The sequence below is a fragment of the Suillus discolor genome, assembly GCF_016758755.1.
Source record: "Suillus discolor strain FC423 chromosome Unknown F5147scaffold_98, whole genome shotgun sequence".
NCBI classification, from domain to species: Eukaryota; Fungi; Basidiomycota; class Agaricomycetes; order Boletales; family Suillaceae; genus Suillus; species Suillus discolor.
In genome coordinates this window covers 72,575-87,503 of record NW_024541345.1, presented here as the reverse complement: position 1 = coordinate 87,503, position 14,929 = coordinate 72,575, and the positions used below count along the sequence as shown (strand labels likewise).

Below are 14,929 nucleotides of genomic sequence, written 5' to 3'. Positions count from 1 at the left end.
GGATCCGTCTGCTGTGTTTGCGATGGCTAGGAGGTTGTCTGTTGGGAGGATCTCGAGTTCTGAGCACTCGTCATCTTCGGGGTCCTGCACGGTGTTAGATGCAAGTAAAAGAGAGACAAGGCAACCGTACGTCTTTGAGTGTGATATATGGATCGTCCTAGTTATTTCTATAAAATGCAAGTCCTCTAATATTGCTGAATGGACCCATGTCTGTGAAACATCAGCATCACTGAAGAGGCCGTGTCGACAGACGTGCCATCTTCTTTGACATCGGGTTGCTCATCGTCTGTGATGATGAGCATAATTTCTTGTGATCATGGCCACGTGACTAATACTTCCGACTCACGATTTGTCTTAAACTAATTTGCCGCCTTAGCTGTGCTTCATAATATCAGGACCTGCAGTTCCGGGTAATCAAGGTATGACGTACCTCCCAGTGCATCCATTATTAATTGGTGCACTCGCCACCGTGATGCAGCCATGTTTGAAGATCTCACTATACCAAATAGTCTACTTCACCGCAAGGTCCGGAATATAGTTGATCTTTTCAACACTGCCCCAGTCAAATGCGTCCACACGCTCATTTTTCTTATAAACGCCCCGCCCTCCGTCATTCGATCACCTTCACGTCCCCCTTCACACCAACTCAATGCTTAATGACAATCCCGCAATGGACGATCACAGACTTGACTTATCGGGAGTCGTGGTGGAGGAATCGTGGTACGAGCTTCATTAAATGCATACAAATTGATAATGTACCTGACTGCCCAGCCATACTGATACTGAACATCTGTTTGATATTACCGCTCTTATCATCGACGCTTAATGGCTTTGATTTATCCATGATAAATAGTCAGTCATGAACATTTGTTATTATGATTGCGGACGGTTGATTCGTGTTGCCTTGGATCTGCAGATCTTGCCCGGATGGCAAGAGTACTTTCATAAACCGCAGGGTATGAAGTTAGGTGCACAGTTGCTGGCTCTGCTATAACAACTCTATTCACAGTCGTTAGGACTCATCAACTCCGCACATAGCATTGGCATCCTCGGCGTAAGTTGTAGCATTGTGTTTGCATTCCTACCGAGCTGATATTAGCTCTTAGGGAACTCCATTTTCTCCTTACGTGTTTGACCTATTAGGACGTCGAGCAGCTATGTTCATCGGGGCAGTCGTCATGCTGGTTGGCGTTCTCGCGCAAGCCTCATGCACGACCATTCAAGTCTTGCTTGGTACTCGTGTGTTTAGATACACATTCAAAACGTCCATTCATATACCTATCCTCCATTTCTCAGTCGGCTTAGGGATGGCTTTTCCATGAATGCTACTCCCTTACTCATCAGCGAACTTAGGTATCCAATGCATGCCAGTGTGTCAGATCACCCCATATCTCATCCATCGGTTTTAATCTTATTTAAGCGCGGAAATTTGACTTCTCTGTACAATTCGTTATGGTATTCTGGCAGTGCGCGGGTGTGAAGATTTAGGATAGACCACATAAAATTGAGATCACTAAATAAGTACAAGTGACTACAGTAACTGCTGATAAAAGAGACGAGATACTCATATGTTGGGGGCTTTGTATCATTTTCTTCGTCAAATGAATGTCAGATCTAACACTCTGTGTGTTTTCTCGTCATTCGTCTTCTCCACTTTGTTGAGCACCACTCACTCATGGCAGAGTCAAAGAAGGGAGCGGAATTTTTGATGTTCTTGATGACGACCTTAGTGACACGAGGAAGTGATTAGACATTAAAAAGCAATAGCAGCAATGAGAGTACCTCTCATTCATGTGTTCTCGAAGTTCCTCAAGGGCCTTGATGACCTGATTGACGTCTTTGGCAGTGGATATTTGAGTGAGGAACGTTACTCTCTGACTTGAAGAATGTTCAGAATATTTCGAAGAAGTCTCGTTCAAAGGGTAGCTTAGACTCCTATCGTCATGAGTAGGTGCGACATGGCCTGTTGTCGTTTGCATTGACATCGTTAATGCATTTGCATTATTGATCGTCATAATGGTAAGTTGTACCTAGTTCAAACCTACTTAGTTGAGAGTTGTTATCTCGACAACACTGTGGGAATTTGCCGGCTCGGACTCATGTTAATATTAATATTAAGGGCGCCATAACATCTGGACGAACGCAAGAGATTCATTCAATGACTCTGTCATCCCCAGCTGCGAAAAAAATAGTATACACATGGGCGATCCATTAAAGCATTACGTTTCTTCCCTTCTCTTCTTTCTCAGCATCCCACTCAATAGGCTCCACCCATACATTCATCTTCGGCACCCACTCCCATGTCTCGAAAGTGCATTTCACGCTCTAACCAGGACCACACAAGTCAACAAAAAGTTGGAGAAGACAAAAAAGTGGACTCGCCCTCTCTACAGACACTCCACAATCTTATCCATTACCATTTCCAACAGCTCCCCACACATCTCGAATCCACATGCATGTGTTGCCGATACGAGCTTGGAAGCTGGTACTATGGGATGGTGTCAGGTCAAGACGAGAGAAAGCAAAAAGGGTGGAGCGCCAAACACACCTGTATTTCAGAAACGCGCTTCGGATTAAATTATAATATCCTTTCTTGAAGCTCTCCAGTGGTCAGTGAAGTGTGCGAATGAGGTAACCTGAGTTCTCCTGCATTCAACGAAATCCGTTAGCCAGTCCCAGTTCAGAGAATGAATGCGAAAATGCTAAGCCGTCATTGATTTGTAAATGAGGTGCTCCAACAAAAGATCAGACCCAAACAAAAAATGCACACCTTGAAATTGAGCAAATCCAGTCGGATTGGCACCGCAGCACACGTCTTGACATAAGAAACACCTATTCCTGGTAAGCGCAGGCCCATGCAATCGAGTTGGGAGTGCATCAAAAGGCAGTCGCTCTGATCCCATAAAATCAGTCAGCATCATAACGTAGACGTCAGAAACGCACCTGGGCATACCGATACACCTCCCTCCTTTTATCCTCCTCACCTCCACCAGTGCAGGAGAGTTTTGAACTCAGGTTCCGGAACCATCAAGAATTTTTCGAGAATGCCCTGTAATAATGTCGCACAGTTAGAAATACGAATCGATGACGAAACAATCAGTGGTCCGAAGCGACAAGAATGATAGGACGGCCGCTACGACCCAAGGAAAACAGGACCTACCCTGAAACATGCTGTGCAGTTGTTGGGCGGAAGTTCTTCCCCGTCGACAACTTTACCAGGATGCTAGATGTACCAATCGCGCTTTGGGTCATTTTTGCTTGATTTTGAAGCAGTGAACCAGGCGTGCTGGCGATATGTATGTATGTGATCAGTCACGGAAGTCGTAAGTAATTGGTAGAAACAGGAACCATAAGGTAAGCTAGAAGATTAAGGGACTTGCCTCGTCAGATGTATGATTCACCACCAGATCCATCCTGCCAAAAAGACCCGAGTTAACACTGGAAAACAGTATGAGGTTCGAATAATACATACATGAGATTCCTTTCACGTGCGTGCGCGCCATCGAGAAGGCGGCCCCAGTCTTCAAGCGTGCCGTAGCGTGAATCGATATCCTCATAATCCGAGCTGTGGTGGTTAGAGCATCAGGTACCAGAACCGAAAAGTAACGATTAGCGCTTGCATGTCATAGCCCATATCAGCCAATGGGCTACGATAGATCGGGCTAAGCCATATAACGTCTACACCAAGATCCTTGAGATAGTCGAATTTGGCAATGATGCCTGCGAGATCGCCAGTCCCGTCACCATTCACGTCAAGGAATGATGATGGATAGACTTGATAGACTGTATCATAGTATAGGAACTCTGACTTTGGTATATCACTTGGAGAAGAACGACAGAAAGTGGCGCAGATGGCTAGAGGAGACAGGATTCCTGAGTGAAAGGCGGTGCCCTGAGAGATTTTGTATTGTGTATACAGGCCACACACATTTTGTGCAACTTACTAGTATACTTGTACGATGCGCTCAACGTGCATTTTGGAGTGAAGAGATGGATGTAGTGGTGTATACCCAATAGCGGCAGCAAGCTGACAGTGCACGAGGATATCTGAGAAATGTAAATGTAAATACAAGGAAAGTGGCGAGTGTTGCATGGGCTACATACCCGCGAAGCGACGGATAGGACTGGTAAAATGTGTATAGATTGGGCTTGCAAGACCTTAGGCCTTAGTGCCCGAAGGTATCTCGGAAAACACTGCCGGAGTTAAAAGTGGTCGATAACCTCGTCAGTCGGTGCTTTCCATTCTCTTTCGTTGAACACTTCGACCACCACGACATCACCCTGAACCGCTCGGTTCATGTTTTCCCTGCCAACTAGAAGGACAGTGAACGCAGGGAAAGAAACGTTACCCTGGAAGAAATCGGCACTGGCATGAGCGGAGGCATTCGTCACAAACCACGAGGTAGTTATGTTGAAGTGACCTTGATGGAGTTGACCAGCTTTGACTCCCGCCACGAGGGTAGACATAGGAAGATACTGTAAAGCGCGATATAAGTGTCAAGAAATTGCAAAGCCATATTCACCGCACATCAGCATAGAGCGCAGTACGCCCTGCAACAGCTCTGGTAGGTTCCACTTCGTCTGAGCCAGTCGCCGAAAGTAGATCGAGAAGTTGATCCGAGTTTTTCATCCCGTCCACATAATTGCGCACTTCAAGATTTCTTTGAGAAAGCGAGGCAAAGTATATTAGATGATACATACCTGAAACGCATGGAATTTTCTCCTTGTCTGCTTTTTGGCGATTTGCAAAGTCGTCTGTGACCAACACAACCTTTGGTAGCGCTACATTTGGTTGACCTCGGATCAGAGGGTGTGCTAGTGTTAGATGCGTGTTGTACCACTCTGCGGCTTTCCTGACACCTATGTACTTTTTATTAGTACACCCAAATATACAAATCTGAGCATCACCGACCTCGATCATTCCAGTCGTTCGGCGTCTCGTCGTCTTCTCGCACACGATAGCAGTCTCTCTATGACGCATATATCAGTAATGAGGGAAATTTGGGACACTTCATGAGAACGCCAAGATTTGAAGGATAGTATGGAATACGACTTCAAGATCAAAGACTGGGCTCGGTACAGAACAGGAGGCGAAGCAACATATTGTTAACCACAACAAGGCAAAACTCGATAATTCATGAAGATGACTCACGACCTGAACTCATTGTAAAATACCCATACTTTCCGCTCGTCAGTTGTCGTGAGGGCCTTGAGGCGACTATACAAGGGTAATGACCGATGACGGACTTCTTTCATAACGGTTTGTAGGATGATGATGGGGGGCGTGAAGTAATTGGATTTGATCAAGTCCATCTGTAAAGTATCAGCACCGTGCGCGACCTCGTACTCATATGCATACCTGTGCAAGAAGTACATTAGTATCGGGCAGGATATAGTGCCCTGTGGGAAAATCTTTGTGGGTGGTGTCCCCGGAACGCGAAAGGACGGTCTGCGCTGTTGCGTTGCATGCCCTACAGCCGCTGTCACGGTCTTTTCCAAGCAATAGTCCACAAGTTTCGCGATCTCGTGCCGTATTCAGCGATGCGGTAGACAGGAACCGCGGAAGGCATTCTCGTGGCAAGCTCACAGTCTCCAGGTCTGGTACTTGGACGGGATCACTGGCTTTACGAGTAATCCGTGCAGACTCTTGCGAAGCAGTCCGGTACCGGTCATCATCGATATGACGTACGGAAGCGGGTGGGGATGGAGACACGGCCTGAGGATCCCGTGAAAGGGAAGAATGCGCAGCTGCAGAATCAAAGCATACATCAGAAGTCGACCGCGTCGTATTCTGAGAGTATGGGTATAACGCTGGCCGACTCAGCAAGACAGCCACAGATGGATCAGGAAGTTGATTAATAGACAATTGAGAGAATTCCGGTACGAAAAGTAGGGAAGATCGTACAAGATTGGTGGGCTTGAGAGTGGGGTAATTAAACATTGATTGCAGAGAAGGTGCGTAACCTTCCTTGAGCTGGTGTTGCGACATGAGTTCCGGGTATTGAATATGTCCATCCGGTGGAACAGGCGATGTTGTGGTTACTGGTGCAGGATAAGCATACTTTATACTAGTCTACAGCGAGCTGTAAGGTGAGCGGTTATGAGACATAAGACTTAAGCTCGAAAGTTTGTTGGAGAGGTGTGATGTCTCGGTAGGGCTTGAAACTGTGAAAACAAATCTTCGAATAGCGTCTTCTGCTTCCGATGGACAGACGTAGTGTTGACGCAGATCTGCAGAACAAGATGGGCATTTCCAGACGAGGTAGTAATGTTCCATGGCTTACCTCGTATTTGAGCTTCTGAAGCATCATCCAACTTGGACAACATGATTGTGAAGGCCTCGATGACTTCTTCGTAACGTTGCGCGCCACGCAGCGCTGAGTGTGACAACTGGTACCCAACATGAGATGAAGGATTAAGTTCTGTGACCTATGCATCGCCAAAGTCAACATGGGTTACGAAAACGTGGATGCCATCGCACCTTTCGCGCGTCGAGGAGCGCATCCTCCCATAGCATTTTACTCAACTTTGCCTCGCTGCGACTTGCAAAGAAGATATCGGATGCAGAATCCAGGTCGATCGCCATCGAGTATAGGTCAATAGCCTTGTCGTAATCGCTTGCAGCAAAGGCAGCCTGTCCATCGGCAGCGCAGAGTGGGTTGCATTCCTGTTTGAAATCTGAGAAGAATACAGGTGAGCATTGTCGCCTGCGCGACATTACGGGTTCTAGACTCGCCGTTGGACCAATTAAGGCAGTCGGCATTGGTAATTTCGTCACTTGAAGTCATCATGTGTTGATATGATTTCACGGCATCTTGGAGTTTGCCGCCCGAAGGAGTGCATCACAGCGTTTACGGTGTGTCTTTCGCCACAACGACTTCAGGTCCCAGCCAAAGAGCTGGACAAGATATTCAGTTATGAAAAGGTTATACATGCATCGTCTTGACGTACCACCACCAAATCCTCATATATTTCATGAATGTTCGATTTCGATGATGAATCGCGGCCCGCCGGAGTCGAGAGTGGCAGTGAAATGGGCGGCAGCTTCGTCGTAGCGTGCGCCATCCAAGGCTTTGATTCCGAGTTGAACGTGTAGATATGCCTAATGTGCGAGTTGTAAATATGAGTAGTATGGATGATACTGATATTACATGCGAGAGTATCGGTATTCGGATAATCGGCAGCGAGACTCTGCTGCGAGAGCAGGTTTGCCTCGTCATGTTGATCTGCATTGAAGAACGCGATGACCTGAAATACGCGATGAGGGCAAAAGTATGCGAAGCAAATGTTACATACCTTGATCAATAGCAGAAAATGAGTGATTTTTGAATCCTAGTTCGTGTACATGGATGCAACATCAGATGCTGCCCTCGCATCCAGGAGAGGGGAAGGGCAAAGGAATGAGTGTGGAGGATGCTTGGGGGTGTCTTCTCCCAGGCATTCAAACTGTACCAGCGGAGTCAAAACAACCGGTGCCTCGGGAGCATGATATGAAGACAAGGTAGGAGTTGAACTCAGTGAAGAAGGTGACCGCAAGGGGCTGGGAATATGGGATAGACTCCCTGGCTGTTCAGATAGTAGTCCCACAGGACTATGATCTAGCCAAACGCTGGTGCTAGGTTTATGTTGCATTGAGGGTATTGACCGCTCTAGTAGTGACACTGGCAGTTGGAAGCCTGAGGTGCGAGGCTTATATAAGCTAACAAGCCTGTAGTAAGCAGCCAAGTTCCAACGTTTCTCGATATGATGTTGACCTGCTCCTCGATTTCAGTACGATTCGCGCGCAAAACGCTGCAGTCTGAGCTCAAGAATGATGCAAAAACACTAGGAAAGGACTTGGCATCTGACGAAGCACAAGAAGGTGAGTTGAAATCATCTACGGTGCTAAATTAGTGTATCTACCAGGTCTTTTGATCAGAGCCGTCAATGCACATCGACAGCGAATACTCACGGTTTTAAGACTCAAAATTATCGTGACATCATCAAGAGACTCAAGTTCCAAGTTGTTGCAGTTTGCCAAAGTATGTTGCGCAAAATCATCGTCGCCTATTCCTATTGAAACTTTGCAAAGGAAATGCGGCTCGTCTTTCCCAACTCACATTGGATCAACCGAGGAAACTATGTTATAAAAGAACATGCGGATGCTTGTCATGCTAATGACGTTACTGATCTCATTATTCTCTATGAACACCCGGTACGCCAAACTACAGTCATGTCAATCTGTATGCTAATTTGAGTATTATGCAGATGCTATGATTGTCTTGCAGTTCCCCCATGGACCTACCATTTACTTTACCCTTCACAATGTCGCCCTACGGCACAACATAGGCTCATACAAGTCCTCCACCGTCTCAGAACAGTACCCACACCTCATCTTCGAAGAGTTCATGTCTAAACTCGGTGGCCGGGTGCGAGACGTGCTAAAATTCCTGTTTCCTGTGCCCAAAGAAGACAGCAAGTGTGCGATGACGTTCTCTAATTACGGAGATTTCATTTCCTGCCGGTGAGTGTATTGGGAGGATGTGCAGCAGATACTAACTTGCGCATACATCATGTTTTTGTAAAAGTAGCTCTGGATGTCTAACTGGCGGAAGTTGGGCCATGTTTTGAGATGAAATGTCAGTGCCATCTTATTGGCTTTATTGATGACCAACTCAAGGCTTGAATTTTTAGCGTGAGATACGGCAGGGTACCATAGAACAGACAGAAGCAGAAAGAGAGTGAGTATTGGCACATTACGCAAGAACCGCCAAGAAATGCAGTATAAAAGCCGTTTACGTTCAGTCTCTCACCCAATGGAACTCGCATCGCAACTATCAACTCAATTCAGGTATTTTTCAGCAGTGTCTCACGTGCGTATCGAAGCTGCCAAACTGCCAAAAACTGAGCTCATGTATTGCGTGCCATTCGTGAGCAAAAGCTCTTCTCGTTTTGGTGCCAGACCCACCTTTCACTAATCCTATCAATAGGTTAGGTGTGCGGAAGTGACTTCCGCGCGAAGGTCAAATTGATAGGTGGGGTGTGTTCCCGAAGCAGAGATACAGGTCGTTTGGGTAGAAGTCCAAATTTAGCTAAGGTGTGATAAAATTAGAGACGCAATGCAGAGGGAGAGAAGAAACCGATTGACTGGCATCAATTCCACTCGGGGTACCAATACCTGTGACCTTGGGGTGACACCCGACCACGAGGCAAGTTCAGGCGGAGGGGACGTTAGATTCCTGCGGAAGCTCGAAGTCATCATTCCTGACTGAAGTGCGTTTTCGCTTGGACCGAAGGGAAGAAGGGGATGAACCATCTGTTGGACATTTCTTGCATGAGCGCTGGCGAGTGCCTGGCCTTTTATCAGGCCCTCGCCGTTTAGGTGCTGCATCGTATTGGCATTCATTCGAGCGGCGCACACAATTATGACAAATTGGTCTTGCAGAATCGCATCGAATTTTCCTTGCACGACTTAGCAACCACGAAAATGAGCAACCTGAAATAAGAATAAGAATGAACGCACCATTGCTGACAAGCTACCACCTGATTCGAAATTTCCCTGTGAGGCGGATCCTGAGACGTAGATGCGGCTGGCTGCAGTTGAAGGGTTGACTCTGACGTTGGAACAGGGGATCGAGTGCTCTCTGGAGTTTGTATTGCAGGGGGTTGTGCTGAGCAACCACCTGAGTAAGACTGTGTGCGCAAGTCCTCGGCAGAATATTTTCGATTTTGGGGGCCTTGGTAGAACAAATTGATGACGGCACCGTGAGCTGGAGGGAGCGGAAGGCAGGTGTTAGGGTGGGCATGGGGCGGTGTGTCAAGGCCGAGGTGATTTCTTTGTGGAGGAAACTCAGACTGATATGAATTATGGTGGTGAAGATTCTGATTTGAATGAAAATCCGAAGGGGTTTCGAGAAGGTGAGGGTGCGGGTGGATGTTGATGTAATTAAACTGAGAGGCTAGGATGCCCGCTGCATGTTGTCTATCTAGTTGATCTTGACGATAGCAGACTTCATTGTGGATAACATGTGAAATGATGATTAACATTGTTTTTGAAAAGACGATAGGACTTACTGTATCCATGCGGCTGAGGAAATTCAGCCCCGAAGATGGGTGAATGCAAGCCGGAGCCATCCTCATTGGACTGATAACCGTCCTCCATCATTATGCCTTGTAGAAATGGAGCATAGATGTCACTGTTTGTACTGATGACCATGAGTACTAAAAGAATGAGAGTTGAGAAAGAAAATAGTAGATGGTAATATGGCACTAGTTCTTTACCATGCGAGACTTGAAGGAGAACATGCGCCGGAATGGCAAGCTCAATGATTAAGTATTACTCCCGAACTCGTTACCAATTCGCGAGTCAAATGAGGATTTGTACATAAGTACAACCGCCGTAAACCTTGGGTAGACCCAAAAAAGTGTTAAGCCTTACAGCAGTATTTAATAAGGTGAGCCAAAGTACACGTCGCGCTTGCTGAAATCCTATCCCACACATCCAAAAGTAGTAACATGCGGTAAAGCTGTTCGAAATGTTGTTACAGCTATCTTCATATCGATAGGCTGTGCCTAGCAAGCCATTCACCACTTGCATGTCTCGAGCGCGCTACAAGTCACAGTGATTTAAGAACTGACGAGGTGTTGCGTTTCAAGTTGGAGCTTTGAAGCTTGAAGGAGTCAAGATTTGGCATCCGTCATGGATGCGGACTTCACCGTCAACTCGGTAAACGCAGGCTTGCCCCTTGTGCATGGAACCTCGACTGCGAGTGGCACTCGCAACTGGATGTCAGGGACGAAGGTTTGAGTCAAATTGGACCGGGGTCAATATTAGGTGTCAGGTTCAGTTGCCTCGTAGATCGGGGCAGCGGGGCCAGAAGTAGTGTAAGCGAATAATGAAAAGTTGCCATGATGATACGGCGGGACAGTCACGTTGTCCATGGAATGGGACTGTAAAGAAGTAATACTTTTGTCAAGCAAGACTCTGCCATTATAGATGAAACTCACATATATATTGTGTATCGTCAAAGTATCCTCGGGGTATTTGACAAGTGTCTTGCTCGATCTTGGTATTATCTTTTTCAAAATTCACGTGCGCATATAATGAATCAACACCTGGTGGATATTGGTACACCATGATACTACACGCCAGTGTAATACTAGACGACGACGGCAAGAAAGTTGTGAAAGATTAGCTATAGATGAGTCAAACAACAAGAATGAACGAATCATGTTGTTTCCATAATGTTGGCAGTCGGTGTTCTGAACAGGCATGCAGCAAACCCAGCCTACAAAACGAGCGCGTCATCCAGCACCGGTGATATGAGGGTGCGAGGGTACTCCCGGTGCTCCAGCAATACCAGCAACGGCAGAAAGTATAGAGGTAGTAGCAATTGGAGGTGGTAGCTGTGATGATGATGATGATGATGTAGTTTGTCCGCTGGGTTGTTGCGTGGTATGAGCATTGGGAGGTCGAGATGAGCTCGCAGCTGGCTTCTTCTTTCTTGCGTGATAGTTCCTCTGCGTGAAGAGAAGTCAGCGATAAAGAAGAATTGTGAAAGAGAAAAAACGCACAGGCTTTCCCGCCGTGCGAGGGACCTCGAGCTCTTGCAACTAGTTGTCCGATCCATCTCGTCTGCGTAGTATACCAAATCCTAGGTTTCGAGTCCAGCTGAGAGATCGGGATTGGGTGTCTGGTTCAGTTGTCCCATGTGGCTTGAAGCGACAACAGAAGGAGGGAAAGCGACTGAAGGTGCGTTGACGTGGTAATGGAGTGGGGCAGTTATGTGGCCCATGGGATTGGGATAGACGAATGCGCAACTGGCAGCACATTTTTCGGAGCATGCTATAACATATGAGGATCGCGTACATTATCTTCTCGCAGGGCATCGTCAAAAAATCCTTGGGGTATTCAACGAACGCCTTTCATCTTTGGAACTGGGTGCCGTATAGCATCACCCTGAGGGAGCCATTGCCAACGTGGTTCAAAGGTCATTGAAGAAGAAATGTATCGAAGCTTACCGTATCTGGTGGAAGGCCAACCTCTTTGATGATAGCGGAAACATCCCATGTGTATATGTGGTTGGAGTCACGGCAGCTGGTGATGAGGAACTTTCCATCTGCAGAAAAGGTCGCAGACTTGACAATTCGTCCATGGTGAAGTGGTGTTCCGATGGGTCGGTTGGTTTCGAGGTTCCATAGTTGCACTGTCTTGTCCAGGTATGATGTGCTTGCGAGGATATGTTCATTGGAAGATGCTGAAATGAAATTGGAGAAGTGTTTACGCACGTCAACAGTCCATGTGGCTGTGTTACCTTGTGCAGCAAAGTCAATTGGGGATGTAACACGTCATTCCCCACTGACCTTGATGTGGTGCATGATATCTATGGTCCCCATAGATGTTCGACTCCAATAGATAGACCGAGTTCCTGGGCAGGAACAAATTGCTCTTGGGCTGGGATGAATTGATAGGGATGGGGAGGGGGAGAGAGTACGGATTGTGGAGGGAGACCGATTGGGGCGGTTGAGACATTGACATGGGTTTGCGTGCGTGTGAGGAAGGTATGCAGAACAAATTTGAATTTGCAGGAGATGTGAGGAAGGGTGATGGTTGTGGTTGGCCCAAGGATCGCTGTGAGTGAGATGCTAGTAGGACAGGTGGTGGATGTGTGCTGGGCGTCATACTAGGTGCAAGAGGTGTTGTTGAGGTTTGAGACATACTGTGGACGGGGGTTTGAGGTGGTGGTTGAGATACGGTAGGTTGAGGCACTGATGCTGGAACGATGGGTGCTGAAGCGATGGTAGAAGACTCGGCGCCGGTTTGGGAGGTAGCATTTTGAAGGGTCTTTTGATTTACCTAGTGAGGGCAATACGTATTAACGAGGAAATCACCGAGAACATAAGTACACGAGAAGAGGAAGAGGGACAGGCCCAGGCATAGTCGTCACCAGCTCAAAATACACCCGCGTCCTAGTAGACGAACATTGTAGACCCATCAACTAGGCATCGAGGCCCCGTCATCAATGTCTAGACCACGACTAGCACATTGAAAACAAACGTTTTATATCTACGGGGGAGCATATTTCGAAAGTACGCAGAAGAGAAGGAAAACCAACCAGGATCAGAAACGGGACATAATAGAAACAAATAAAGCAACAAAACGACACTCACCTCCCTCCCCTAAAAAATACTGTATCCACCCTTGCATCAAGGCATCTTGCTGTGCCATCCCCTTTTGAAAATTGACCATCATGTCCCCGTACTGATGCTCCAACACCCTAATCTGCTCTTCAGCTCTCACGACTTGATTCCTCAAAGTCTCATTCGTAGTGAATAGATTATCATTCTGAGCCTGTAAAGACGAGTGCGACGCCAGTAAAGAATCTGTCTGTCCTCGTAGCGTCTCATGGGATGATAAAAGCGTATCATGCGACGAGAACAGCGATTGGTATGAGTTTTGCAGGACGCCGATGTAGGATTGCACAGCTGCTAGTTCGGTGGTGCTAGTTTCGCCTGGGATGTAGTTGCCGGAGCTTGCTCCTCTGTCACCATTGTGATCTCTGTTAGAGGAGGAAGGGAAGGATTTACGTGCTGCGGGGACTTTGCGCTTTATGTTTTCGAGGGCATCACGCCGGTCGGCATGGAAATCGGGGTGTCGGAATGTCCAGCTGCGTTCGCCGAATTGGGCGTCATTGGGTGTTTTGACCTGATGCGGAAAGATTAGTATATTGGATGACGGTGGAATGGAATAAAGTAGAGGAGGTAAGATAGGTACGGAGGTAGTAAGTACGGCCTGAAGGAATGTAAAGCGTTTGACGCTGCCTTTATGGAGATGAAGACGGAGCCAAGGAGATTCTGCTAGGTCACGATGGAATGCCAAGAACCCCCTGTGGTGAGGACGAATTACGGAAAGGAGTATATCTCAGCGGTCGCAATGCACCAAAAAATCGTGGCATCTGAGATAGACGTAGAAGTCTCGGATCGAACCGAAGATCGACGGGAAAGGCCGAGTGGAGGATGGGGGATTCCTGCGGTGCGGATCGCTGAGATAATAGAGAGAATTGGATTGCCTTTGATAGGCAATATGGGGGTATGCAAGAAGTTGCTTGATGGGGGATGATGGAGAACTCGAGGTGTAGTGGGAAGGGGAATAAAAGTAAAAGGAACGGTGTAAGGGGGAAAGGTGAAAGGACCGAAAGGAAGAATTTCGAGATCCGGAGTAAACTGGACTCACTTTATGAAAATCATATTTGTTGAGTTGTCTTATGAAGGAAGCAAAATTTGAATGCTTGAACATGCGTGGGAGGATAGATTTTGTAAATTCATTCATGTCCTGAGGGAAGAGCGAACGGAATATCGGTGAAAGTACTGATGATTGGAAGAGAATATGAACCTTTACGACAAAGCAGTCGCCTTGTGGGCCCCATGACACAACATGAGAGAAGGTATGATCTTCTAACATTCTGTAGGGGGAGTTAAATGAGACTTGTGATGATGATGATGATGAAGAAGGAAGAAGAGAAGATGTACTTGTATAGCCTTTTGACAAAATCGCTTGTTGCTGGCATAGTATCTTCTTGTTCTTTGAGTGGCGGGACTGAGTGAATCTGGTAAGTGGGTTCTCTCTTCATCTGCCTCATCTCTCGTTGGGCATGGATTGATACATCTTCTCTTGAATTTGAAGTGCGATGGATTGATGATGATGGACCCCAAGAGACTGGAGAAGGGTGGCGATAGGGCGAAGAGTTCATTGCAGCCATAGGGGGAAGAGTTGTGACCGATGCACGCTGAGGTAGATTTATAGCAGACAACTGAATTTGGGGTGGTGGTAGCTGATGTGAAGCAAATAAACGAACTGAAGAGTAAGGAGGACCTGTAGTAGTGGTGTGGTGGTCCATGTGCATGGCTGTATAGCGTATAGCAAGTGATTATTATCGCAAGGGTGTAAGGG

General features: G+C 46.9%; 8 protein-coding genes across 8 annotated transcripts; 2 read left to right on the top strand and 6 right to left on the bottom strand.

Moving 5' to 3' along the window:
• Positions 1-412: 412 nt before the first annotated feature.
• F5147DRAFT_723982 (uncharacterized protein) lies at positions 413-1,366 on the top strand. Its single transcript, XM_041439010.1, has 5 exons — positions 413-720; positions 772-852; positions 917-963; positions 1,017-1,054; positions 1,107-1,366. The coding sequence occupies exons 1-3, from the start codon at positions 567-569 to the stop codon at positions 946-948; spliced, it is 267 nt and encodes an 88-aa protein (XP_041286463.1). The 5' UTR covers positions 413-566; the 3' UTR covers positions 949-963; positions 1,017-1,054; positions 1,107-1,366.
• A 1,095-nt stretch (positions 1,367-2,461) lies between these two features.
• On the bottom strand, positions 2,462-3,047 carry F5147DRAFT_723974 (uncharacterized protein). The gene is made up of 3 exons (XM_041439009.1): positions 2,944-3,047; positions 2,549-2,893; positions 2,462-2,488 (listed from the first exon to the last, which is right to left on the bottom strand). Exon 2 carries the CDS (start codon positions 2,876-2,878, stop codon positions 2,711-2,713), a length of 168 nt encoding a protein of 55 aa, XP_041286462.1. The 5' UTR covers positions 2,879-2,893; positions 2,944-3,047; the 3' UTR covers positions 2,462-2,488; positions 2,549-2,710.
• A 176-nt stretch (positions 3,048-3,223) lies between these two features.
• Positions 3,224-3,787, bottom strand: F5147DRAFT_586396 (glycoside hydrolase superfamily; the record flags this gene model as incomplete). Its single annotated transcript, XM_041431924.1, has 3 exons — positions 3,224-3,286; positions 3,448-3,552; positions 3,608-3,787. Coding segments are annotated over 3 exons (348 nt in total), but the record flags the coding sequence as incomplete, so codon positions are not given.
• A 90-nt stretch (positions 3,788-3,877) lies between these two features.
• Positions 3,878-4,476, bottom strand: F5147DRAFT_723969 (uncharacterized protein). The gene is made up of 2 exons (XM_041439008.1): positions 4,105-4,476; positions 3,878-4,047 (listed from the first exon to the last, which is right to left on the bottom strand). Exon 1 carries the CDS (start codon positions 4,465-4,467, stop codon positions 4,204-4,206), a length of 264 nt encoding a protein of 87 aa, XP_041286460.1. The 5' UTR covers positions 4,468-4,476; the 3' UTR covers positions 3,878-4,047; positions 4,105-4,203.
• A 456-nt stretch (positions 4,477-4,932) lies between these two features.
• Positions 4,933-5,941, bottom strand: F5147DRAFT_643239 (uncharacterized protein; the record flags this gene model as incomplete). The annotated part of the gene is made up of 3 exons (XM_041433114.1): positions 4,933-4,970; positions 5,153-5,313; positions 5,360-5,941. Coding segments are annotated over 3 exons (780 nt in total), but the record flags the coding sequence as incomplete, so codon positions are not given.
• A 1,802-nt stretch (positions 5,942-7,743) lies between these two features.
• Positions 7,744-8,610, top strand: F5147DRAFT_657980 (anticodon-binding protein; the record flags this gene model as incomplete). Its single annotated transcript, XM_041434361.1, has 5 exons — positions 7,744-7,861; positions 7,906-8,021; positions 8,072-8,194; positions 8,268-8,503; positions 8,571-8,610. The coding sequence occupies 5 exons, from the start codon at positions 7,744-7,746 to the stop codon at positions 8,608-8,610; spliced, it is 633 nt and encodes a 210-aa protein (XP_041286458.1).
• A 248-nt stretch (positions 8,611-8,858) lies between these two features.
• Positions 8,859-10,144, bottom strand: F5147DRAFT_723945 (uncharacterized protein; the record flags this gene model as incomplete). Its single annotated transcript, XM_041439007.1, has 4 exons — positions 8,859-8,911; positions 8,972-9,450; positions 9,503-9,989; positions 10,054-10,144. The coding sequence occupies 3 exons, from the start codon at positions 10,142-10,144 to the stop codon at positions 9,195-9,197; spliced, it is 834 nt and encodes a 277-aa protein (XP_041286457.1). The 3' UTR covers positions 8,859-8,911; positions 8,972-9,194.
• A 2,955-nt stretch (positions 10,145-13,099) lies between these two features.
• Positions 13,100-14,609, bottom strand: F5147DRAFT_586384 (winged helix DNA-binding domain-containing protein; the record flags this gene model as incomplete). The annotated part of the gene is made up of 4 exons (XM_041431922.1): positions 13,100-13,684; positions 14,213-14,311; positions 14,372-14,441; positions 14,509-14,609. 4 exons carry the CDS (start codon positions 14,607-14,609, stop codon positions 13,100-13,102), a joined length of 855 nt encoding a protein of 284 aa, XP_041286456.1.
• Between the last annotated feature and the right edge of the window lie 320 nt (positions 14,610-14,929).

What these genes read in the sequence shown, in the direction of transcription:
- F5147DRAFT_723969 (XM_041439008.1), bottom strand. Translation starts at nt 4,467, where the DNA reads ATGTCTACCCTCGTGGCGGGAGTCAAAGCTGGTCAACTCCATCAAGGT.
- F5147DRAFT_723974 (XM_041439009.1), bottom strand. Translation starts at nt 2,878, where the DNA reads ATGCACTCCCAACTCGATTGCATGGGCCTGCGCTTACCAGGAATAGGT.
- F5147DRAFT_723982 (XM_041439010.1), top strand. Translation starts at nt 567, where the DNA reads ATGCGTCCACACGCTCATTTTTCTTATAAACGCCCCGCCCTCCGTCAT. An exon ending in GTCGTGGTGGAGGAATCGTG is followed by an intron (nt 721 to 771) that starts GTACGAGCTTCA and finishes CTGACTGCCCAG; the next exon opens with CCATACTGATACTGAACATC. An exon ending in TGATTTATCCATGATAAATA is followed by an intron (nt 853 to 916) that starts GTCAGTCATGAA and finishes TTGGATCTGCAG; the next exon opens with ATCTTGCCCGGATGGCAAGA.